Raw genomic sequence first — 25,435 nt, 5'->3', positions numbered from 1 at the left:
TAATCATCACTCACCACAGCATAGGGCATAAGCTGTCTCGGGGAATTCCACTCCACCACAACATCCCGAAAGTTTATCTTGGGCAGCTTGAGGTACTGAGGAGGCAGTTTTTGGTCTGTAGAAGGGATTTGACAGCAAAGAGAAGGGATGATTTTGATTTAAAACATAGGAAACAAGATCTATGCATTTGTTTACATTTTTATGTACAAACATTGTAAGTATACTTGCATGTACATTTGTATATGTGAATAGTTTTATTGTACAATGTGTACTCCATTCTTTTTGATATGAAATATTTGCAATCAAACCTGCTAAAAGAAAAAACAAGGAAATCATCACGAAAATACAGGATACTTTTAATCATAAACTCAAGAATATTAATTGTTATGCAACACATGCGGTATCATTGCAAAGGACTCATTGTGCCCTATCTGATGGTGGACATGATGAAAATGCGTAAATTTGTTGTTTTTGTTGCAATTGTTTTTGTGCAAATGATTGGCAAATTACACACAAATACACACAGATTATTCATTCAGAGCTTGTGTGGAAAAAAAAACATGGTAAAGAATCCAAGCATAATACACTTGGGTGAGATTTGAACCCATGACCTCCTGATTGTTACACAGGCGTCATATCCCTTAAACTACCGAGCTCGTGCCATAAAAAGCCAGTGACGGTTCCGATCCCTTACGGCAGGGGGTACATTTTTATTCAAATTGTTGTTGTTTGTTGATTATCAGCCACACACTTGGGGGGGGGGGGGGGACAAACAACTCAAAATGTTCACAAAAGCAAAAGCAAAAAAAATATAATAGCATTATATACCAACAGCACAGCACTCCAAGAAATGGCATATCCTATCTTTGCCATGCCATGGTGGCTTCATTTCGGGGGCTAGACAGCTAAGATTTGGACAGGACATCACTGCAGTGATTATCTGGCAGTTAAAGGGACTGTACAGTACTGGTTGCGGTAGGGATTCATGTTTTGAACATTCTTAAGTGAGATGATGAAAAGCCTCTTATGAAATATTAAAGACCATGTAATTTTAAGAAGGATTCAACATTTATTTGATGAAAATTGGTTTTCAAATGGCTGAGATATCCCAAAAAGTGCTAATAATAAAAGGCAACATGCCACAACTTTATTATGATCTCTTTGTTTCACTTTGTTTTTGGATATCTCAGCCATTTCAACACCAATTTTCATCGAATAAACTTCTGATACCCCTTAGAACTGCATGCTCTTTGACATCTCATAGAGTGGTTTCTGAATATCACGCAACACGTTAAAAGCTAAATCTTCACCTCGACCAGAACTGTACACACCCTTTAAACGTCTAAAGAGTGATTTTTTGCCAAATTTCAGATACGAGGTTTTGTCACCCCAGCGATGCGTCGCTTGTCTGTACAGTGCCCCCTGCTTTGGGGGGGAAGACTCACCATACTGCGTTGTGGCGTTGGCCAGCGCCTTCGGTGCGTCCTCGCAGTCGAGGGAGAGTCTGACAGCAAACTGATACGTCACGGCCGAGAGCAGTTTCCCTATCGTCAGCTGCGAGTTGCTGGTGTGTGTGTCAAAACGCACCGGTGTGCCCTCACTATACGCTATCTCATAACTCTGGAAGAAAAAGGAAGTGAGGAGTACATTACCACACATTTCACACACACACAAAAAAAAGACTCAAACTAGAAATGTCGCTACGGCGACTGGTGTATGCCTCTGCCATAATGCATGGTTCTCCTAATAGGTCTATAGTACAATGTCTTGACAATGTGTGATGACAGTTTTACACAAATGGCAAAATATTAAAATGACAGGTTTGCCACAAATGTGCTGAATGTTCACTTTCCTAGAACTAGGTTCAATTGGATGAATGATTAAAACGTCAGAGTGCAGGTATTTGGGGGAACTGATGATTTTTACTTGACTTTTGACCCTTTTATAAGTTTATGCATTGAGTAATTTTCAAGGTATTGAGAAAAAGTATAATTTCAGTATCAAATGGTAAAATAGTATTATCTAAACCTGGCCTTTGACCTTTGACCTCAAAGTTCCAAAGAGAATCACTGTTAGGTAGAACATGCATAAATATGTAAGTTTCATGATAATACCTTGAGTTACTTTTGAGATATGGAGGAAGAAGTGCAATTTAGCACTTTCACTTGACCTTTGACCTTTTGACCTTTGACCTTTTAGCAAGAAACTTCCCACAGAATATATATTGGGTTATACATGCATACATCAAGTTAAAAAAAAATCCTTCAGGCATTGCATAAATACTGTGTATAAGGAAAGTAGTGATATTTTGAGGAGTTGACCTTGACCTTTGACCCATGACCCCCAACATCCCTAGATAATCACTGCCCATTGGTACATGCACATATACTAAGTTCCATGAAGATACCTTGAACCATTTGCGAGATATGGAGAAAAACATGAAACTTCAACCTTTTTTTCACAAAATAACCTGTGACCTTTGACCTTTGACCCCGTGACCCTAAAATCCAAACAAAGTATTATCCCCCCAGGATATTCCCTCACACCAAGTTTGATGCAAAACCATCTCACGGTTCTTGAGATATCGACAAAAACAAAACGGGACGGACGTACGGACGGACGGACGACCCGAAAACATAATGCCTCCGGCCACTTCGTTGGCGGAGGCATAAAAAAGATAAAATCTAAATCCATGCAAAAATATTGATATTTTACTCCAACAAAAAAGAAATTTTACCCTCCCCATTTACAGAAACACCACAAATATTAGTAAAGTATTATAATCTAATGATAGCGCATCACAAGAGACATGGTTTCTTGGATGTAGTTGGTTAGGAGGTGCTTGGGTTAATTTTCAAAATTAATCGGAATGTCTCAGGGGTCTTATCTCTCCCTCATTCTCTCTATTTATCTTTTATATGTCTCTATATATCTCTCTCTCCCTCTCTCTCACACATACACACACACACACTCATATATTTCTCACTGCTCTAGGCGGCATGTGATCCGGCGGAGACCAGGTGAGTTGGACAGCAGTTGTGTTCACAGCCTTGGCTCGGAAATTCTTGGGCGCCGAGTAGCCTGTCCCAGTCGTCCTTGCCTGCTCCGGTTGCGAGGGGGGACTCACGCCCTGCTCGTTGAAGGCGACGACGTCGAACTCATAGGTGACCCCCGGACACAGCCGCTGAACTACATGTTTGGGATTGCGAAAATCAGGGATAGGAGATTTTTAATAATCAACAGTCATGACATCATCGACCAGGCTTCACTATCCAATAGAAGAGAAGAAATTTGAAAGGAAGAAAAAATGCAGAAAGTGTAGAGAGCAGGGCAGAGATTCCCCGGGTAAAAAACAAACAAAAAATTGTCCATGAGGGAAAGAACGAAAGAAAGAAAAAAAACACAAAAAAAAAAACACACTGTATGAAACTTTCATTGAACCTACAGCACAAGCTACACATCGGCCTCTGCAAGCAACGATTATCTTTAACCCGTTGAGGACGAGTCCAGAGTATACTCGGGCAGGTGTCTATCAATGGTAAATGCATGCTGTAGCAAAATCAGCCCATCCTCAAAGGGTTAAGCAACATTTTTCACTTACCAACGACATTCGTTGTCGTGGCGTTCTGGACATTCCTCCTTGGAGAGCGCCCTTCTTCTTCACTGACACTCGAAAATATCATGTACCCCTATACGGGATGTGAAAGCAATCCAAAATTCCAGGTTAGATCTAAAATGTATCAAGATTTGTCTGTTACTCCCTCCCCCCTCTCCCTTCCCTTGGTCCTTTGATAACGAGCATTTATCTTTCCTTGAAAAAGTCATTGCATGTTTGCACGCTGCATACGGTATTGTACATATCTTTGCATATTCATGTATGGAAATTTCTGGTTGAATAGAGTCAGTCTGCTGAAACTAAAATGCTAAATAAGATGGCGTCTCAGGGCTCCATTTTATCACAACTTGTAAATTGATTCAAAGTTCCAAAAATCAATAAACTCCGCATACCCAATCATTAGTCCATGAATCAATTATATCCTCTTACTCCATTACCTGCTTTATCGAAACTTATAATTGATTAGTCCCAGAAATCAATAACAACTCTCCACAATCAAGTATAAAGTCCATTAATCAATGTTAACTTCTCAATCCATTATTAGTACGTTTTATCAAGAGACCTACAATAATTGAAATCAATCATAACTTCCTCCCGAATCCATTGTACATTTCAAAACTCAATCACAACTTTTTAAATTCATTATAAGTCTTATGGTTAATCCAATTCACCTACAAGTGGATTGGAACAAACCATCAATTTACCATGCTTCCCTAGTCAAGTCACAAAAGTCTATCTGTGCAAAGGGATGGTACAATTTGCTGTCCATCATTCTGAAGCAAATAATTTTCACACTACAATAGATATATAATGTACTCTCAAATGAATCCCATAAGGATCGGAACAATCATCCCCCAGCACATCCCACTGATTCCCACTGATCAGTTACTAGCCATCCCCTTTAAAGAGTGATGAAGGTGGATGACACAAACCTTGACGTCTGCGCCACCCTGGAGAACGGGCGCGGTCCAGGAGAGGGTGACGCTGTCCGTCTGGATATTACTAGCCCTCAGATTGGTGGGCGGAAACATGAGGTTTCCTGTGTGAAGGCCAATCAGGATCCCACATTTCAGAATCAGGCTTTTATCAAGTTACACCGTCAATAACAACAAGAAATCTTTCTATATAATTATATGCATATGAAGAGTTTGATTACAAAATGACTTAACTCCATTCTTGTTCATTTGCAATATTTCTGATTAAACTGTTCAATTCACGTACAGGAAAGTCCTTAAGTCTACTCCAAAAATCCATCGAAAATCCCAAATTCCACCGTCAAAAGTGCAGAATCGGAACTTTTCCAAGCGCGCGCGAATTAAGTCCAGTTTTAAGAGTATTGTCTACGCGACGGGTCGCGGAAAAAGCGCTAAAAATCGAGAAATACGCCGTTTTCTTGCGGGATATTTTGATTATAGCAAGCCGAGAGTGTGATGATATCAAAGGTCGTATGAGTGTACGATCTTTGATGGTATCCACAAAAGCAAAAAAGAAAAACAAAATTTACGTACCCCCTAGGCAATTACCCCTATGATTAGATCTAGTGTCTACGGGAATTATTCAATGCAAGGGTTGACTGCAAATGTCTACTGCACCAGTATTCGGCCACCAACGAGCGCCGCAACGTCCCCGGTGCAATTTTGCACCAACAGTGTAGAGCGCGATGCATTTTCAGCGGCCTTGCACACGCATTGACATTGAGCACGCATATCGTGCAGTGTGACTGCGACCGAGCAAAATGCTCCTCCAACGAAAAAAACAATCAATGTTAATTTGAAAAATCATCAAATATCAAAGGTCGTATGAGTGTACGATCTTTGATGGTATCCACAAAAGCAAAAAAGAAAAACAAAATTTACGTACCCCCTAGGCAATTACCCCTATGATTAGTGTCTACGGGAATTATTCAATGCAAGGGTTGAATGCAAATATCTACTGCACCAGTATTCGGCCACCAACGAGCGCCGCAACGTCCCCGGTGCAATTTTGCACCAACAGTGTAGAGCGCGCGCGATGCATTTTCAGCGGCCTTGCACACGCATTGACATTGAGCACGCATATCGTGCAGTGTGACTGCGACCGAGCAAAATGCTCCTCCAACGAAAAAAACAATCAATGTTAATTTGAAAAATCATCAAAATACGGGCCAGTTTGTGATGACGGAGAACCCCCCGAACTTTCATAAATCTAGAAGGACATAGTCCCTCAAATAGGCTAAAAACACAGAAAATGATAAGAAAATATGAAACATTCTTTTAATGACCATAACTTCAAGAATATTCCTTGTTACATGCATGTTCAAAGTGAGGAATCACTGGAAAGGTTTTCTCTTTCCTGTCTGACGATGGACTTACTTTAAAAGTTTCACAATGGTCCTTACATCTTGCGATCAAGTTCTCATATCATATGATTCTTCTAAAAATGGCCTTTTTTATTGTTCTTTTCAATCCACACAGAATGACAACATACAGTACAGAAATGCACAGAAAGCTTGTATGACCTCACCAAAAAAAAAAAAAAGAAAAAAGAGAAGGGGACGTCAGGTTTGCTTCTGTAACACTTTGCAACGAAATCATGTAGATGCACAACAATGTACACACAGCAATTACGTGTACATTGTACCTGTGCGTGTGTCTCACACTCTATGAAACTTAAAGGGGAAGAGGGAAATTACACAAAATACTAATAAAACAAAAGTGAACAAAGGAGGGAATCGTCTTCTCACCTTGTCCAATAAAAATGGTGTACACGCTGCTGAAATTTCCATAGAGCTCATTGACAAAAATTCTGACCTGCATTCAAGAGAGACACAAAAAAAAAAAAAAAAACAGAACAATGTAAACATGCACATAAGTTACAGTTAGGTACATTGTATCCACTACACTTGTACACGGTGTACATATCTCAGTCGTCAGTGTTTTGCAAGTGTCTGTCTGTTTGTCTGACATCAAATGTGAACTTTGACGTCTTCTCTCCACAAGGCGTGGAGAATTAATCCCTGCCTTGACCTCAGACGTACTACACTTTACAGACGGTGAACAGAGGCCTTTCCTTGTACCCATTATCACGGCCCCCACCTGCTTAAATGTGCATCTTAACCCATTCCATATGGGAACCAGGTGGCCTGCGTATTATAAAGTCTATTGGCATTTCTGAATTCAGTATGGAGAATGTTAAGGGGTACATTCACATGTTTGGACAATGAACACGGTATAATCGTATATCGTCACGGATAAAAAGAATCATTTTCCTCATTTTGGTCTTATTTGGCTGAGGTGCCTTTTCAGACTTTAACTGCCTTTGAATTAACACAAATGACGGGGAGCAGCAAACCTCAAAACGTGACAAATTTTGTGCCATAAAATTTGTACTTATTGAAGTGGACACTTGTGGACATGCATGTAACATTACTTTAATATGGGGTAAGACATACTTTTCGTCTCCAGTTACTGTAAATGTTTACTCTGATATACATGTAATCTGTGAAAAAATGTGAAAAAATTGAGAAACAGACAACAATCAACCTGCTAAAATCTATACTACAACTGCACATGCATTTTTCTTGATTAAAGAGAGATATTTATCTTCTGCGCAACTAGTTTTTGAATTTCTCAAAGTGCCGCCTTGCTTTTATCCAGGCTGGCTGTCGGCGATGAGGATAAGATAAAACCAGGAAAGCATGTTCTCGTGACACTTTTGACAGGGAAAAGTGCATGAAGTAATCAACAAATGATGAATGTCCATGTGCAGCAGGTCCATGCTTTGACATACTGTAAAAACCATTACCGTTCACATGCATTTTGATTTCATGGATTTTGCGAGAGGTAAGATCCATGATATTCAAATGCATGTGAAAATTCTTGTCTACACTACAAACGTATGTGCATTGAGTGCTAGTGTCAATTCGCGAAAAACTTCACGCCGCAAAAAAGGCCATCGGCTCCAATTCGCAAAAATTTAATGGGAGAGGTCTGGAAGATGCATGTCTTTCACACACACACACACACACACACACAAAATAACATTTGAGAAATTTGTTTTGCCATTTGTTTGATGTCATTCTACTATTGTGACATAACAAACTGTTGCAGAGTTCAAGTATACAGATGGTAGCCCACACAATCACCTAGAACTCAAATACTTTCAAAACTTCTGAAAGAATTTTCCAATTTCCCTCAATCTTTCTACATTTGCTAGACTCATAATATATCGTCAGCTGAACACCATAAGGGGGCTTTCACGTTCTACAATTTAAGCGTATATCAAATCAAAACAATCAATTTTCGTGAAATAAAAAAGCGTAATATAGAATCAAAAGTGGGTGTATTAATATAAGCACTGTTTCAGATATGGGGTAAAATAGCGCCCTTGTGGCTTTAACTTTGACTATTTTACCTAAAATAAACATGATTTAAAATTGACACCACAAGTGTAGAGGATATTGAGGTCCACAACATGATACACTGTACCAATCACTCAATACCCCCAAAGAATTGTAATATAGCCCCGCTGGTTCTCTATCGACGGTATGTTGGGGTGGGAAGGAGGGAGTCCCCTTTTTGAAGTCCAAGCACACACTCAGACATACTGGACCCACATTATGGAATTCTTTACCAGATACAGTTACAAATTCCTCCAACTACAAATATCTTTCAGAAGAATCTTAAAAGATATTTGCTAGATGGTTAGAGTTGCCATTATGAAATACACAATGATTATGATAAATAATTTTTGTGGTTCTTGTTTTCTAGGGGTTTATATGACTAATCATGATTACTTAATTTTATAACATAAATGTATTTGTGTGTGTGTGTGAGTGCGTCTGTTTTTGTAATGTTTTGATCGTAAAGCAATATTGTTTCCTCTTATTCCTTTGGTTTGGAATCACTCTGACAAGACCCTGGTCTTTCGTAGTTTCCATGTTTCATTTATAATATGTTATGTATTGCACGTTCATGTACTCGTTCACTGTCCTCAGTTTGTTGTACAAATGATATGTCTTTTAGATGAAACAGAATAAAGTTCAAGTTCAAGCACATCGGTGTACCTTGAAGCCGTAGGTGGTGCCCTTGGTGAGCCGAGAGATGGGGTAGTAGGGGTTCAGGGTGTATTGTGTCGACTCCCAGACAGTTGATTGGTTACCATGGTATTGCACCTGTAACGAGATACGTACCACACCAATATAGTCAATAAAAACAAACAAATTGATGGCAGGCCAGCAAATTTTCCAAAATGGTTCATCTTTTGGTGGTCCGATCGGGCAGCTAAAACGCAAAACAAAACTTATATATTTCTGTTTATTTCTGGCAAGTACATTTCCTTTTTGAGCCATTAAAATGTCATATTCAAAGATTTTGTGGCCCAAATGAGCCACCAGAAAAAAAAAAAAAAAAATATTAGTGTCAAGCCCTGATATACAACACATATAATTTGTACAGTGTATACACACTACTACAGACAACTCCCTTTAAAACAAAGTCTAAGGGACCTGCAATTTTCTTTTGTTACACCCAAATTTTGTTAAAGCTGAACAATTAAACTAAAGTTGCATCTAATGATATGTAGATAATAATTTGGGGACCTGAATTTCTCATTCATTGGACCAAATTTTGTCATTTTATAATGGCAATTTATGGTATATAGAGAGATAGACAGATAGATAGATAGATAGACAGACAGATAGACAGATAGATAGATAGATAGATAGACAGATAGATAGATAGATAGACAGACAGATAGATAGATAGATAGATAGACAGACAGATAGATAGATAGATACATGTAGATAGATAGATGATAGCTAGTGTAGGTAGGTAGATACGTAGATAGATAGATAGATAGATAGATAGATAGCTAGATAGATAGCTAGCTAGATAGACAGATAGATAGATTGATAGATAGATAGAGATAGAGAGAGATGGATGGATGGATAGATAGATGAAGACAAAGACATGGGACATTTCCCTGAGACTGTTTCAAAAATCTCTGTTTCCTTAATTTCCACTCAAGCCCACTGCACTACTGGCCTAAAACGTATCCTTTACCACAGTGCATTGGCCCGCAAAAAACACTTTATGTTGGCTCACAATGCACAAATGTTTAATAAGTCCTCACACAATTATATTTCATTGCGACCTTTATAGTAACTAGGGGAAATGCGATTGCACTCGCACATAATCTGACACGATGCGTAAAGGAAATAGCAATATTTAATATTATCGGCCTACAAGAAGCACTTTATGTTGGCTCATGATGTGCAAATATATGAAAGGTCCTCATGCAATATCACTCCATCTTGACCCTAGTGGCTTGGGGAAATGCAACTGCACATGAGCTACAAACATATAGTCAGGGATTCATATTATCTGACATAATGTGTGAAGAAAATTGCAATCTTTTTCGACAATGGGCCAAGAGGATGGTCTCGAGAAATATGTGTACAGTGTCACGCGGTTGCGGCCATCCTGACCGCCTCACCTGGTAAAATGGGACGGAGCTGTAAGTGACCGGCGTCCAGGTGAGGTTGACCGTGATGGTGTCGTCGTTCTCGTGGATCAGGCGGTGGCCCGTGATGGTGGGTACCGGCAGATGCAGCGCATCTGCGCAGAGAGGCCGAAGGAGGAGAGGTTAAAGGGATCGTACAGTTTTGGTTGAGACCTAATTTCAGGTTTCTAACATTTTTTTGGTGAGATAATGAGAAACCTCTTATGAAATATGAAAGAGCATGTAATTCTATGAGGAATTCAACGTTAATTTGATGAAAATTGGTTTTGAAATGGCTGAAATATCTAAAAAAGAGCGATTCTAACAAAGTGTGGGACCCACACTTTATTACGATCGCTTTGTTTTACTTTGTTTTTGGATGTTACAGCTATTCCAAACCCGATTTTCATCAAATAAACTTTGAATTCCTCTTAAAGTGGTATGCTCTGTACTATATCATAAGTGTTTTCTTGGTATCTCGCAAAAAGTTTAAAGCCCAATTCTCATCTCCACCAATACTGTACTATCCCTTTAACATTGGATGTCCCTTTTTGCAAACATCACAAGATTTTGCATGATTGCAGAATAATGTCTCCAAACATCATCTACTAAATCTTACGGTATTGCATCACAGAGTTTCAAAAATACAAATGAAAATTAACCCTTATTTCACTCAAGAAAAATCCTCCTCATTTCAACTGATGTCAGTTGGAATTGAGTGTGTGTGTGGGGGGGGGGGGGGGGGGGGGGGGGGATAGGAATGAATTCACTAGAAATCTATAGTTTCACTTAAGCATCCATGATAAGGAAGTTTCCTGTTCTATTTTTCTGAGGGAAGGTCAGAATTACCTAAATAAAACCATTCAACTTTAAAACTTTCACAAACTGGCGACTAACATTCAACATGTAGTGTAGACAAAATCTTGTACTGAATTGAATGATTATGGCCCCAAACTGGTAGACTACGCGTTCTTTGTACGTACCTCCTGGGGTGGTATAGTAGAAAAGGGGTGCCCTGTTGTACTCCTTGCCGTTGATCACGACAGATGCAGTGAACTCATACTTGGTACTCGCCTTCAGCGATGTCCAGACGTAGTGCCTCGATTGAGCGGCTACGTCTTGGTACACTGAATTGGGCAGGTCACGACCAGGCTCATCGGCGTTTGGGATTGCCTCTCTATGGGTAGATGGGGGGAGGAGGAGGGGGTGAGAGGGGGGTAGGATGCACATTACAGAGTCGGTTGAAAAATTAAAGGGATGGTATAGTTTTGATCGAGATGGGGCTTCAGGTGGGCATTTCATGAAGCATTTTGTCCGACAAATTTGTCAGACAGATTTGCTCTCAGCCAATCAGAAGCAAGGATTTCAGTAGCTCATAACAGTTCGTCAAACAAAATATCTGACAAAATGCTTCATGAAACGCCGCCCAGGTTACCAACTTCTTTTGTGAGATAATGAGAAACTTCTAATGGAAAATGAAAGAACACACAAAATACTAAGTGGGATTCAGTGCTAAGTGATGGAAATTGATTTTGAAATGGCTGAGATAAGCAAAACAACAAAGAGGTCCTAATAAAAGATGGGACCCACCTTTTAAGAGGACCCCTCTGATTTAGTTTGTTTTATTGATATCTCAGCTATTTCAAAAACAATTTCCATCAAATACTATATACAAAATATATCAAGCGAGTCTAAGTTTTTCACAAATCGGGACTTCCCGACAATTTCGCGAGTGGTTAAATTCGTGATAGTGGAGTACAGCACTGAACAGAGAAATGTGCGTCACATTCACATTGGGATCAGAGTCACTATTTTCAAGTGTCTTTACTTTTGCAAATAGCACCTGACTCATGAAATTCACAATAAGTAAAAACCTTGCGAAATATTTGACGCACACAGTAAACCACACTTCTCCTGTCTACAACTTTGATGGGAGAATCGAGGTACAAACTCAAACATATTCCAAGACCTTCATATGTTACCACTCATGAAACAGATTTTATGAATAGTCAAGTGCAAATTTCTAAAAATATTCCAAGCTGACTGCCATCTCTGATCTTTAATCAAATGGTGTAAGTTCTGATTCATCCAGGTAACGATCAATCAACAAGGAGACAAGGAGACAATAGACAAGGAGCCTCGGTGGTTTGAGAGGAGGGTCCGGGAAGCCGTCTACATCACCTCCGAAAACCCCTTCCTTAACAAGGGTGGGGAACACAACCTCTCCCGGGTGTACAGCTCTGTGATCCGGAGAATTCCTCGGCGACTTACTTCGAACAATAACGTCGGTTGTGCGTCTGTGCCGATTGGCAACGACGCCTTCCCGCCATCAAATCAGACGAGCTGATGAAGCGTCCAGGATCGGACGTGAAACCGTCCTCAGAACTAAAAACAGTAAGTCCAGATGAACTGATTTAATGTTATCTTTATTATCTCTGATCTTTGTTGCTGTTTTTTTCACTCACCGCTTGTAGACCCGGATCTGATAGGTCTGGCCTCCCATCTGTGAGGTAGAGAACGTCATCCTCGCCGAACTGATAGTGTCGCCCTCTTCCACCAGCAAATTCTGCACAACGTATGTTCCTGGATGAATGACAAGATTTTAGGGAGTTGTGATGGAAGAAAATATTGAGAGCAGCAACAAATAACCTCAAATTTGAGGGGTTCACGGATGGAGGAGGCCAAGCAATTGGCCAAGGTACCTTAAGAACTACTCCATCTCTTGCTGTGCATATTTCCGTCAAATGATATTCCACATGTGACCGTATATCATTAAACCAACAAAAAGTCGCCAGACATGGATTTTTAAATAGTCGAGGGCAGATTCTGAACGAGCAGACTCAAAGCTTTAATATGATGCATGTGTGTATAACTCTACTCAACTTAACTTCCCCTTACCTATCTGAATATTGGAATAAAGCGCACACTCTAAAAAAGTGTAAACTGAGAAAACAGTCTCTGAAGTGTACATGGTCTATTCAAGTGCTTGATCTTTACCAAGCTGTGCTAGCTGTACGATGAATGGGACAAGAAAACAGGATGTAAACCATTGGAGCAACAACAATAAGGGATTATCAGATTAAGCTGAAATTGAACATGCTTTATTAACACATTCTGTTAATGAGTAATGCCAACTTTCAAAGTAGCAGCATCATCCTTTCTAAAGTTATTACAGTTGAAATTGAAGAGCATGTACAGGGTTTTTAAGAAATGAAAAGGGGATTCTATAAGACACACATAATTACACTATTCTGCAAAAAAAAAAAAAAAAAAAAGTGTTGGAGAAAAACTGCTAAAAACGCAATTTCCTGTTTGTTTTATGATCCAAAACTTCAGCATTATGTAGAAGACTTGCTCTTTCAGAGAATATGAAAACCTACATGTACAGATTGGGTAGGTTGACCCATTTTGCCTGTTTTCAGTCCTCACATAAAATCAGTGCGTGCAACTTTTTGTTGGTTTTGTGATACATTGTATATATTATCAAGTATTTATGAAAACAGCCTGAACTTTAAGGAATGTCGCTTGTATTTCTTCTTCTTTTTTGCTTAATGTCAATTGCCCTGTTCAAAGAACAAATAAAAAATCCTAAATCTTCCGAAACTTCTTCAGGAGCTGAAATTAGGTTTCTCATGCCTGAGGCAATTTGTGTGATCTGCAACATAGCTCCTAACACTGCACTGAAAAATTATCCTGTAATTACGTACACAACCATAAACCAGCGTCAAAATAAAAGTACCCAAATATTCTTGCTTGCTATATGTTCCAGCACTTTACAGCTGTATACGTCTTGATTCCATGGAATTAAAAACATGTGAAACTCATCTGGCCGAGCACGAAAAATTACTCAAACGAAAATATCCTTTTCTACAGTATAATTGCACAAATACTTTAAATGGAGACCTCCAGATGATATTTAGCCTTCTGCATTCAAACATCTATAAATCGGTTATACTGGGTAGTTTCAGAATTTGTAGTGACTGCTATGAGGAATAAGAATGTTTTACAAATTCACAACAAATCAAATTGACTTAGGATGATGATTATACTGGTCTGTTACTGTATACGCCGAATATTTCATGAGGTTTTCATTTTCGTGAATTTCACGAGTCAGGTGCTATTCGCAAAATTAAAGACACGCAAAAACATGGACTCTAATCAAGCTGTGAATGTGACGTATGCGTGTACATTTCTTCATTCGATACAGGACTCCATAATCACAAATTCAACCACTCGCGACATCATCAGGAAGTTCCGATTTGCGAAAATTTACCCTCGCTAAATATATGGCATATACAGTATTTACATATCGTCTGTTGAGAATGAGAAGGGCGTTAAGTTGTCTCGAATACTATGGGTTTTGTGGTCACTTAACGCCCTTATCATTCTCAACCGACGATATGTTGTCTGAAATGTTCCTTTGACTACAATCATTCTCCCTACAAAGGACAGTCTTCACTCACGATCACAGCTGGGATCTGCCTCATCTTCCAGCGCCACGCAGTCGACATAGCCGTTGCACTTCTTCAAGTCGTCGATGCACGCTCCGGACTCCGCGCAGTGGAACTGGTTGTTGCCACACAGGCTGGTTGTTGGGCGGGCTGTCACCGTCGCTGCAACAAATGAGATTGGTGTGAAAACAATCAAGTGAACGAGTTCATTAACAAGTCATCCTAGCTTTGCTCGGCTGATTACAACTGTAGGTAAAGCATGTTGTATCTCAGTGGCAGATCCAGAGGGGGCGCACCGGACACACACTCCCTCTCTATTTTTGGTTAAAACAGAAGAAATAAAAAGAAAAATGGGGGTGGCACACGCACCCTCCCTTTAATTTTGTAAAAGTGCCTCCCCTTCACAGAATTCCTGGATCCACCACTATATCTGGTTACAAACTCATTTCCATTATTCCTTAAAGTTCTTGCTGAAGCATGTCCACTCATCCTTTTTCCTATCTCCATAGACTTAATACATAGAGCACCAGGTTCGCGCAGATGACAGGTTAAAATTATTCATAACACAATTTGTTGAGTTAGGATGATTGTAAATTCTGTAAATTCCAAATTATTGAACATTGTCATCATGATTTCTGAAAGTAAATGCATTATCATTGTCAAGGAGATTGCAATATACAACATATCTCTCTTTCCCTCTCTCAAATTTAGTGATGATATTGAGGTTGTCTGACGAAATCACAAATCAAACTGAAATTTTGTGCGATTTTAACATAATAGAGATAGCCAAATGTGTACAGAACTGAGATGAAAAGAAAAAGAAATCCTATGGCCTGTACTTGCAAATTGCACTGTATCAATGCATGTACATGTAAACAGCCAAAGAGAGAGAGAAAGAGAGATAAGTGTACAATGTAGATGAACATACAGCATAGTAGATTAAGCACAATTCCCCCAAACTGTTTGAGCCTTCAATATAAAGCTATCTTGTACCTTCTTAAAGGCGCATTTTAACCCGTTGAGGACGAGGTCCCGAGTATACTCGGGCACGGGTCTATGGGAAATATGTGTTGTAGCAAAATCAGACCATCCTCAACGGCTTAACTTCAATGAAAATGAATGAGAAATCTTTGAAGAGTCAAACCAAGGGGAAACTCACGACAGTTGAGTTCGTCGCTGGTGTCTGAGCACTGGTAGTAGCCATCACACACATCGCTGATGGGGATGCACTTCTGTCCGTCCGCACACTTGAACTCGCGGACGCCGCACGTGCGCACAGTCGTCGGCACGTATGGCGTGGTCGGGACACGCGCTGTCACAAAATGGATGAATAGATCATTCATTAAGGATAGCCTTGGGGCATTCCTCTCAGATATTGGGTAAACATATCTTTATATCAAATGAGTTCTAGAGCAAAATTCTATCTACCTACCAAGGTTCATGTTGATATAACTGCATACAATGGCACACTGCAAGCTGCACACTGGCACTGGTCCGACTCTCTCTGACCAGTCAAAATCACTGTTGGACAAGTAACTTTTTTCAGAAACTGGCCAGAAAATAGTGGAAACACTAGGTCCCTACTGGTGAGCCAGACAGGTTGAACCAGTAGAAAATTTGGCGTGTGTGCAGCCCTGCTGTATACTCCATGCATTCAGCAAAGCCTAATTTTTTCAAGAATCAGGACTTCACAACAATTTTCAGAGTAGTTACAAATTGTAAATTCGCAATTGTGGAGTACAAGTAATGAAGGAAGAAAAGCATGCTTCCATGTCACATTCATCACTGTAGGAATCAGAATAGTTTTGCTTGTTGCTAAATTTGCAAAAAGAATTCAACTCATGATATTTGCGATTTCTGTGATTATAAGATTGAGGTGTACTCCAACAAACATGGAGGCTGCACCAGAGGGGACTCTTCTCGTACAGTGAAATTTTATGGAGCCGATGTTAAAGGCACACTCATAAAATTATGCGAACATAGGAGAAATCTGTAGTTTAGTTCGAATGAAACACAAACATTACAAACTATAAGTTTCTGACAATCTTCTTTTCAAATGTTTTCACTAAAGCAATGACATCAGTCATAAATCAGAAATGACTTGATGCAATGGATGTAATTTGTTCATTTTGATTTTATGCAAAAACATAGAATTTGTGTGCAAAGACTTGTGAGATGTATAAAACATCATAGCTCCACCTTACACTTGGATATGTGATTACAACTGGTTTCAAAGTTTTCAACAAAAAAAAAGTTTGAAATTGATATTTCACAATTTTACCATTTATGATTAATTTCGACAACACAATATTAAAGTGTTTGTTCAGCTTTACCCCAAGACTCCTTAGCCTAAATTCACAGAGGCAGTTTTCATTTAGTCCAAAAGATTGTTTGAATTCAGACATTACCAGGACTGAGACACAGAATACTGTTGTGTTCAAATAGAGGCTCCTTATCACGGGCGTCACACTGCCCAGAAACCGAGCGTGCATGGACACACGACAGAGGAAGACATTCAGTTTCGGCTCTGATCGTATCAACACCAGGTCACTCATGAGGGCATCTTTAAACACTTTACGTGCCATGTTCGCGTGTCCGACTCAGTCGACGGCATGCCAACTTCGCATATTCTGCTCAAACACACAAACCTGCCTAAACCGATCGATTAATCGCCAAATGCCACAGTACAATGAAAGTGTTTCTCACGCTTCCGTTCCTTTCACATATAGCTTGCATTTTATGCGATTGACTAACAACCAGTGTGCCCTACTCGATTTACGAGTAAAGTTTCTGTCACTGTTTTGCGTGCAAAAGTCATGCCTTTACAGTAATTTTAGCTACAAGTCAAGTGAATAAAAAAAACAATCATGAATTTGTCATACAATTCTACATCAGAGCAAAGCTCGGAATCTTCTCACAACTTTAATCACTATTATGTCCACCTTAACAGAAATCTATAGAAGTAACATACATTGTAGATATAACAGACGTTGGTGTCTAAGAATAATGTGGCACACAGTGGGTTTCCACCATGGCACATAAGGAGTTAAGCCATCGTATCACCGCTGGTGGAGTTTCTCCGGCTCCGCCAGCCACTTTGTGAGCAGTGGCAAAATCTTTGGCAAGCCAATAAATTGCCCGAAGATCTTGTGAAGGTTGATACTCTTGTCAATTCAGGGACAGCCTGACAACATTTCACAAAGAGTCTCACGTGAATTCATCTTTTCTCCAATACTCACTTCCACAGTGGTCCTCATCGCTGCCGTCGGAGCAGTCTGCCTCTCCATCGCACTCGAACCATCGCCAGATGCAGGGCGGCGTCGCACCAATGCCACAGGGCACATGGAAGAACCCGCAGGATGGCGGCGTTGCGGGCATTTCCGTCGTAGCTACGGCAACAAGCACGTACATGTATATCAGATTTTAGTAGAGAGGGCATGTATCTCACCCTTCCCCCATGATTACATGTACATAATTTGTACTTTATGAGGAGAAATAAACTGGTTCACTCAAAGTTTAAAGGTCCAGTCTAACTTTGGGAGCAATGATTTAAGAAACGAAAAATCAAGATATCACATCTGATGGATATGTCTATGTGTGTTGTATCACAAAATATCCTGACATATAAAATTTTCGAAATAAAGCCTAAAACGTAAGGAGAAATCTCTGTTTTTCTCAATATGAATAAACCATAACTGCAGACGGTTTAATCTGGAAACATTTCTATCATAACTATCGTTCACATTCTGTATACTTAACAGTACTTAACATTGATTATACTGATTCCAATTTTTACATTAGTTGTATCTATCCGTAACTCACATCTTAGAACTATTTTGAAGCACTAATGCTGGGTTTTTGTTTTATCTGCAAATAGCAAATTAAGTTCATCCTGATATCATACTGCTTTGTATGAAAACAGAAAAATCGAAGAAATAGATCGATGAAAATTTTGGAGAAAAAAAATAAACACATTAAAAATGTTATGAGCAGAGCTGATAAAGTTTAGAGAGCATGACAAAACTGGCAACTCTGTGCGATGTACGTGTCGAGCACCTCTCCATTTGTTTTGTACACAAAATTTAACTCATTTCCATTTTTCACAACTATTTTGGCACAGGCAGACCTTATCAATCTGCTGAGGAGATCACACAAAAAAATAGATTTCTTTTGTTAATATATACCAAGAATAAGCTTATCCTCATGAGAAAAATGGAAAGATTTGTGACTTTTTGTGTACATTCGGTACTCGCAGAGCTACTCAACATCTACGTTACACAGAGTTGTAAGCTTGTGTTGTCCTCCACACTTTGACAGTGCATAACTTTTTATCTCGTTGCTAATTTTCTGCCCAAAGTTCCACTGATCTACTTTTTTTTCTTCTGATTTTCTGTTTTCATACTAAGCAACATAATGTCACAATGTAACTCCCCTTTGAAGATTCCAATTCTACAACCGTAGTTTGGGGAGAATTTGAGTACTTCTTTAAGACCACAAAGCTTAAAAACAAACAAACAACACAAAAGCTAATAGGAGTACTGAAAAGCATCCTTTCTACTTTGCAGACATGTAGCACAGAGTGCTGATGGCGAAGTCATACAAAAGTTTCAACGAACAAATAGCTGACGAAAATATCCACGAAACATTTACAAAACGAAGTAGGTCACGGATTCAGATATCCCAGAGCTTCTTTTTCATTCTCGTCTTTTTGTCTTCTTTGTGTGAACTTTCTTCTCTTTTTTTTTTCTTCTTTTCCTCGGTTTCACTTACTGCCGCACGTGATTTCGTCGCTGTTGTCGCCGCAGTCGTCATATGCGTCGCACTCCCAGTACCACGGGATGCACCTCCCGTTGTCACACGTGAACTCGCCAGAGCCGCAGGAGCCCGGTGCAATCGTCGTGTAATCGACTGTCAAAAGGTTAACGGAAAAAGATTACAGATGACGAAGAGCAGCAACAACAACAACAATAAAGATGGATGGGATAATCCACTGAAAGGTACAATCAAGTAAAAAAGTGCGTTCGTTTTTTTTTTTTTTTTCACATCACGGGCGTGTGACAATTTCTACTTTAATGATATACCATACCATTTGTGGTGCCATATATGGCCACTAACTCCCCCCCCCCCAAAAAAAAAGCCATGTTTATCGTTGCCATCTGTCTTAAAGCAGGCATTTCCCACCCTGCTGCTTAATTTGAAGTTAACTACAGTTCATTTTGTGTCATAGTCTGGCACAATGCAATAGAACCAGTACCTGCTAAAAGAATAGCTGCCATAAGCACAAAGGATGCACTTGGAGCTACTGTACGAATCAAAACTTTTAACCAAGATTAGATTCTGAACTCAGCATGTGAGCACAGCGTGCAGAATTATCAATAGTAAGTCCTATCATATTACGTATTTAGAGCTCTACACATTGCATCTGGTCCACCAAAATCTTTCAATAACAGGAGAACTCTGCCTAGAACACAATTACTGTAAATATCTAATCACTGGCCACTGGCAGTGGAGTCGGTACGAAGGCCGTACGCTATGCACAAATGAATAAGGTGATCTAACGCACCCAACATTCCGTGTTCAGGCAGGGTCATCGTTTTAGGATTCATTTCTGCACTATTGGTGATACAGAGTTTCTCTAATACACTGTACAAAAGGCATGAGCAGTGCAATCCTGTTTTAACAAACACAGTTATAATGAAATTCCAGTTGCAACAAAATGAAAATTCAGGCCGCAACATTATCTACTACAGTGTATATCTTTATTGTTTATTTGTTCGGATATAATGAAAGAAAACTACCAGTCCAGAGGAGTCCACCGTATATCCACATTTCATTTTTCCCTTTCATTCTAACAAAAATATTTTCACTTTACAATAGAAATCCACCTTCAGAGGTTGAAACTTTCTATTTCTTTTCCCAACAAGTGACAATTGCTGTACAAAAATCTGTAAAACTGTATTAGTTGGAGATTGAGATAGAAATGCACCATGTTTCTCTTGTACGACAAAATAGAGCTCAAATTGTGCCGTGACACCTCGTTGCCCACATATTGTAACAGAAATCAAACAGCACTGCCATTCTTTTACGTTCATATGCAATAGGGAGAATTGATCAATCTCCGCCAGCAAGAAGAAGAAAAGAAAGAAAAGACGGAGTCCACCTACTGCAGTCGTATTCGTCGGATCCATCGCCACAGTCGTCGTAGCCGTCACACTTCCACCAGTACGGGACGCACGTGCCCGAAGTCAGGCATCGGAAGTCACTGCCCGAGCAAGAGAACGGGTTGACGGTGGTGTAGGACGGGTATTCTGTCGTCCCAGCTAGAAAGGGTTTGCACAAAGAGTTTAAAATTGTATTAAAGAGACAGGGATACTAGAAGTTATGTAGTGTATGAGGTTACAGGAACTAAATGCAAATGCGCATTGACCTGTGTTGATCCGTGATAACCACAAAATCACTTTTCTGGCCAAATGATTATCTTTATGTGCCCATATATTTAATAATGGTGTTTCTACTAACCTTCTTCAGATTGTTTGGATATGCCAACAAACAGCCTTTTAAACCAAAATTTTTTCACTGACATCATCTGTTAATCATTACTAAAAGTTCTAGTATTAAATGATTTACACAAGACATTGAAAAGCATTTTCACCTAGACTGAGCATAACTGACAAATTTCTATACAATATCTGTAGTTAATCACGTCAGTAACATCGAAACATGAAAGTTACAGTATGCTCAGTTCAGGGGGAGGTGCATTCCAATGTCTTTTATTAATTAATACTGTGAAGCAAGATTTCTTCGTGGCGTGAAATTTTCACAAATTGTCACTTTCATTCAATGAATACGGTGTCTATTAGAACTTTTGCGTGTATCTTAATTTTTGCGATCTTGGCTCTCACAAAACTTGCAAAATTAAAATGCACATGTAACATTCCTGGTTTTAAAGTAATGTGGCACACAGGGGGTCCACAACACGGCCTACTATGAGTTAAACCCTCGAGTCATCATTTTAGGTTTGCTCTGTCTCCTTGGCAACAACTTACAAGGACAGTTCCTCTCGTCGCTGTTGTCGCCGCAGTCATCATAGTCGTCGCACTCCCAGTAGGCCGGGATGCAGTGGTTATTATCGCACTGGAACTGATTGCTGGAGCAGGTCAGGCTGTCACCTGTGTGTAACGACAAATCACAGATTGAACCCACAATATGCGAACACTCTAGAAAAGTGTGAATTGAGAAAAGAAGCTCCAAAGTATACGGTTTAACATCTTCCCTCTGAGCACTGTAACCGCACCATCCCTGGAAGCCTTCTGCCATCAGCGGACGGAAGGCATTGGATAAGTCCCTGCACTGTTTTTACTCTCACCATCATATACTAACACATGCATACTCTGCACCGTGCACCTGAACCACTGTGCTTCACACACACACTCACACATCCAAAGTTTGCGAGGATCATCAAGTTTAAAGGAGGCAAACTGAACCAGAAAAAGAAGAGGAGCATTCACACATCAAAATAAGGACGATTCCGTGGTGTAATTGGGGAAATACACGTACATGTACCTGTGCGCTTCATTCAATCTAATGGGCAAAATTAATGATTTCTAAAACAGGGAAGCTTTCATTTTCTCTCGTCAGGACATGGCAAGATAAATTTGAGTTATCTTCTGCAGAATAGGAGACACTTGGCAGCCATGGTGAGAACACAGGTATAGACCAGTTCGTAATTCCACTTTGCGCATGAGCAGAAAAAAGGTCATTTGTACCAACAGGCATTTTGGTTTATTAATTCACTGACATAAGCATCTGTAATGTGATGATTATTCATGTGATCCTTATCCAAATAGTGCTTGCCAGCACATCCACCTGAGAGCAAGAATGGTATGTGGCAATATCAAAAGAAAAAAGTTGTTATTGCATTCAATACGAAACAATGAAGTAGATGCCTGCTAAAGTGTCAACTGACGGACTATTCTGGTCACCTGGTCTAAACACAAGTTCATACTTTGTTTGAACACAAATTCCATAAATTGTTATGTTGGGCAGCTGATGCATCATACCGCTTTGAAAATGAGTGATGTGCTTAACCAACTGAGAAAAAAATAAAGGTCATTTGTACCAAGGTGTACATGAGCTAATTACAAACTGGCTTATTGAGCTGGAATATTAGAACTCTTACTGCAAACACTGAATGTCAAAATGGAGCAGGAGGTATTTCATTTCCTAGAAGTGTGGTCCATCCATTTTCATTGCCATTCTCTTATATTTCATCAACTACTGTACATGTATCAAACAACAGAGTTTAAATTTCACAATTTTACGATGTTCACCAAGCGCCAGTCAGCATTTATGTTTGCCTTTTGTTTTGTTTTGTTTTGTTTGTTTTTCTTATTGTTTGTGGAGTAGTATTTGTGGAGAGCCACTAAGGTTTAGTGGTTTAGACCATAGACACTCAAATAGTGGGGTTCCTGGTTCAAGTCCACTGGCTGCAGCAGTCAAGCAAGGCACATTTACATCATCTGTAGTTCCAAACAAGGGTCAAAGAACCATCAATCCCATAGCACCCACTCCCTCAGCTTGCCTATAAGCATTCATCAGGAGCCCTTCCAAGGGGTCGCAAAAAATTAATCCGAACACTGAAAGACACGCACACACATTTGCATCACAGAAAAATTGAATACATCTAATAATGACCTTTTATAACAAATTAACACATCAAAAGACCTGGTAATCATGGTGATACCATAGGTTGCGAAGGGTAGCCTGGCTCAAATACATGTTTGAGAATCCTAAATAACAAATTGGGTATACAATTTGTAACATTATATCACTGGTCTCTGTATAAGCATGCATACTGTCGAAGAATCTCAACTGTATGCACGTATTTGCTGACCAGCGCAATTCATTGTTTTTGACTGCACGTTAAATAGAATTAAATTGGGCCCGTTAACGATCGCCCCGTCACTGAACAGGCATGCTACCCTGGAAACATTGAACTGCACATTACTTGAATATGAGACCATTCTGAAGCAAATCATTTTCACACAACAATAGATTTACAATGTACTCTGAAATGAATCCCATAAGGATTGGAACAATCGTCCCCCAGCATTCCCACTGATTCCCACTGACCAGTTACTAGCCATACCCTTTAAAGATTCATTTTTCTCTGAATTCTTTCTGCCTATGGAGCCATAACAAACAAATTGAACTTAGAGAGGTGTATCTCTTTAAACTTGATGCCAAGAAAGAAAGAGAAAGGTAAAGAGGAGGGCCAAGGCTTACAGTTCATCTCATCCCAATTGTCACCGCAGTCGTTGTCCCCGTCACAGATCCAGTTCTGGGGGATGCAGTGTCCGCTGGGGCAGGTGGAGAAGTTGGCAGGGCAGACACCGGCAGTTGTTGGCTCAACTGTAAAAATATCAAACAGCACAGTGTTGGGTTTTTGTGTGTGTGTGTATGTGTGGTTTGTTCGTTTGTTTATTATAAAATGATATTCATAATTTCATTTCATTTCATTTACATGTGTGGTTTCTTTGTTTGTTTGTTTATTATTGAAATCATATTCATAATTTCATTTTATTTCATTCATTTTTCCTCATCCAAATGAAACAAAATTGTTACGAAGGAACATCATTTGTCCAAGCAAGTGAAAAGGCATATTGACATAACGCAAAGACCTAAATACAAATATGTACAGTGTACATGAAACAAATGTCAAATATTAAAACCAAACTGTACATGTACATGAATATTATGTGTACATCCTATACACAAAGAGTACACACATAGTATGCATAAACATTATGCATAACATAAGAGACATGTCAATCTTTGGGCAGTCACGGGGGAATCAAAAAGCACTGAATATGTAGTGTACAATTAGCAAGTTCCATAAATAATATAGGAAAAGGTTTTACTTCTTTTGATTTGAAGAAAAAAAATTGAGAAAACAATCCATAATCATGCAAATACACTAAGATACATTGTAAAATGTAAGTACAGAATATACAGTTGTAGAATGCTAAAGAGCATACAATTCCAAGAGGAATTCAACATTTATTTGATGAAAATTGGCTTTGAAATGGCTTAGATATCACACAAAGAGATCCTAAATAAAAGGCAGGACCCACCTTTTATTAGGATCGCTTGGTTTTTGATTTGTTTTGGGATTTCTCAGCCATTTCAAAACCGATTTCCGTCAAATAAACTTTGATCCCCTCTTAGAATTGTATGCTCTTTAACACTTCGTAGAGTGGTTTCTAAGTATCTAGCAAAAAGTCAAATGCTGAATCCTCACCTCAACCAATGCTACAGTACCGACAGCAAATTATTTTCCACATATTCGCGAATGTTTGCGCATTGCGCACATATTCGCGCATAGTAAATTCACGAATATTTGCGAATATTCACGCATTGCAAATGCGCTATGTACTATATTTCACTTCTGATATCAAGCGCTAATTATTTCCAAATATTCCCGAATATTCGTAAATGTGCGATTCGCAAGTATTCGGAAATATTCCTGAATGTTCGAGTGAAATAATTCGCTGTCGATACTGTATGCCGCTCCTTTAAATTGTTCCCTTGTCTAGACACATGTGATTCACTCTGGGGAAAGGTTAAAGGAAACCAAACCCAAAGAAAAATGTGGATTGAGTGAAAGCAGTAACATTCATAGGACACATCAGTGAAAGTTTGAAGAAAATATGACAATCGATGCAAAAGTGATGAGCTTAAAGCTTTGGTGTTGGAACAGCTGGATGAGGAGACTACTAGAGGTTACGACGTCATGTGTGGACAACAATAAAAAGAAAATATACAGGGAATTCCACAAAAATCATTTTTCATGAAAATTACACATTCCATCATATTGATACTGACATAC

General features: G+C 39.3%; 1 protein-coding gene across 1 annotated transcript in view; it reads right to left on the bottom strand.

Moving 5' to 3' along the window:
* LOC139724910 (sortilin-related receptor-like) overlaps window positions 1-25,435 on the bottom strand; it is a 140,774-nt gene that overhangs the window by 15,533 nt on the left and 99,806 nt on the right. Inside the window, exons 23-39 of the mRNA XM_071636033.1 lie at window positions 23,833-23,958; window positions 21,594-21,716; window positions 20,712-20,867; window positions 19,318-19,455; window positions 17,787-17,936; window positions 15,707-15,859; window positions 14,560-14,709; window positions 12,562-12,679; window positions 11,080-11,273; window positions 10,091-10,212; window positions 8,661-8,768; window positions 6,339-6,405; window positions 4,549-4,655; window positions 3,602-3,689; window positions 2,987-3,189; window positions 1,446-1,620; window positions 15-115 (exon numbers count right to left, since the gene is read on the bottom strand). Of these exons, the coding sequence (XP_071492134.1) occupies window positions 15-115; window positions 1,446-1,620; window positions 2,987-3,189; window positions 3,602-3,689; window positions 4,549-4,655; window positions 6,339-6,405; window positions 8,661-8,768; window positions 10,091-10,212; window positions 11,080-11,273; window positions 12,562-12,679; window positions 14,560-14,709; window positions 15,707-15,859; window positions 17,787-17,936; window positions 19,318-19,455; window positions 20,712-20,867; window positions 21,594-21,716; window positions 23,833-23,958 (2,279 nt within the window). The remainder of the gene's footprint in view (window positions 1-14; window positions 116-1,445; window positions 1,621-2,986; window positions 3,190-3,601; window positions 3,690-4,548; window positions 4,656-6,338; window positions 6,406-8,660; window positions 8,769-10,090; window positions 10,213-11,079; window positions 11,274-12,561; window positions 12,680-14,559; window positions 14,710-15,706; window positions 15,860-17,786; window positions 17,937-19,317; window positions 19,456-20,711; window positions 20,868-21,593; window positions 21,717-23,832; window positions 23,959-25,435) is intronic.

The sequence above is a fragment of the Diadema antillarum genome, unplaced genomic scaffold (assembly GCF_040938485.1).
Source record: "Diadema antillarum isolate AM-2024a unplaced genomic scaffold, OU_Dant_1.0 seq00000003_RagTag, whole genome shotgun sequence".
Classification (NCBI taxonomy): domain Eukaryota; kingdom Metazoa; phylum Echinodermata; class Echinoidea; order Diadematoida; family Diadematidae; genus Diadema; species Diadema antillarum.
The sequence above is the reverse complement of the archived record's forward strand: the minus strand, read 5'-3'. Positions and strand labels throughout refer to the sequence as shown.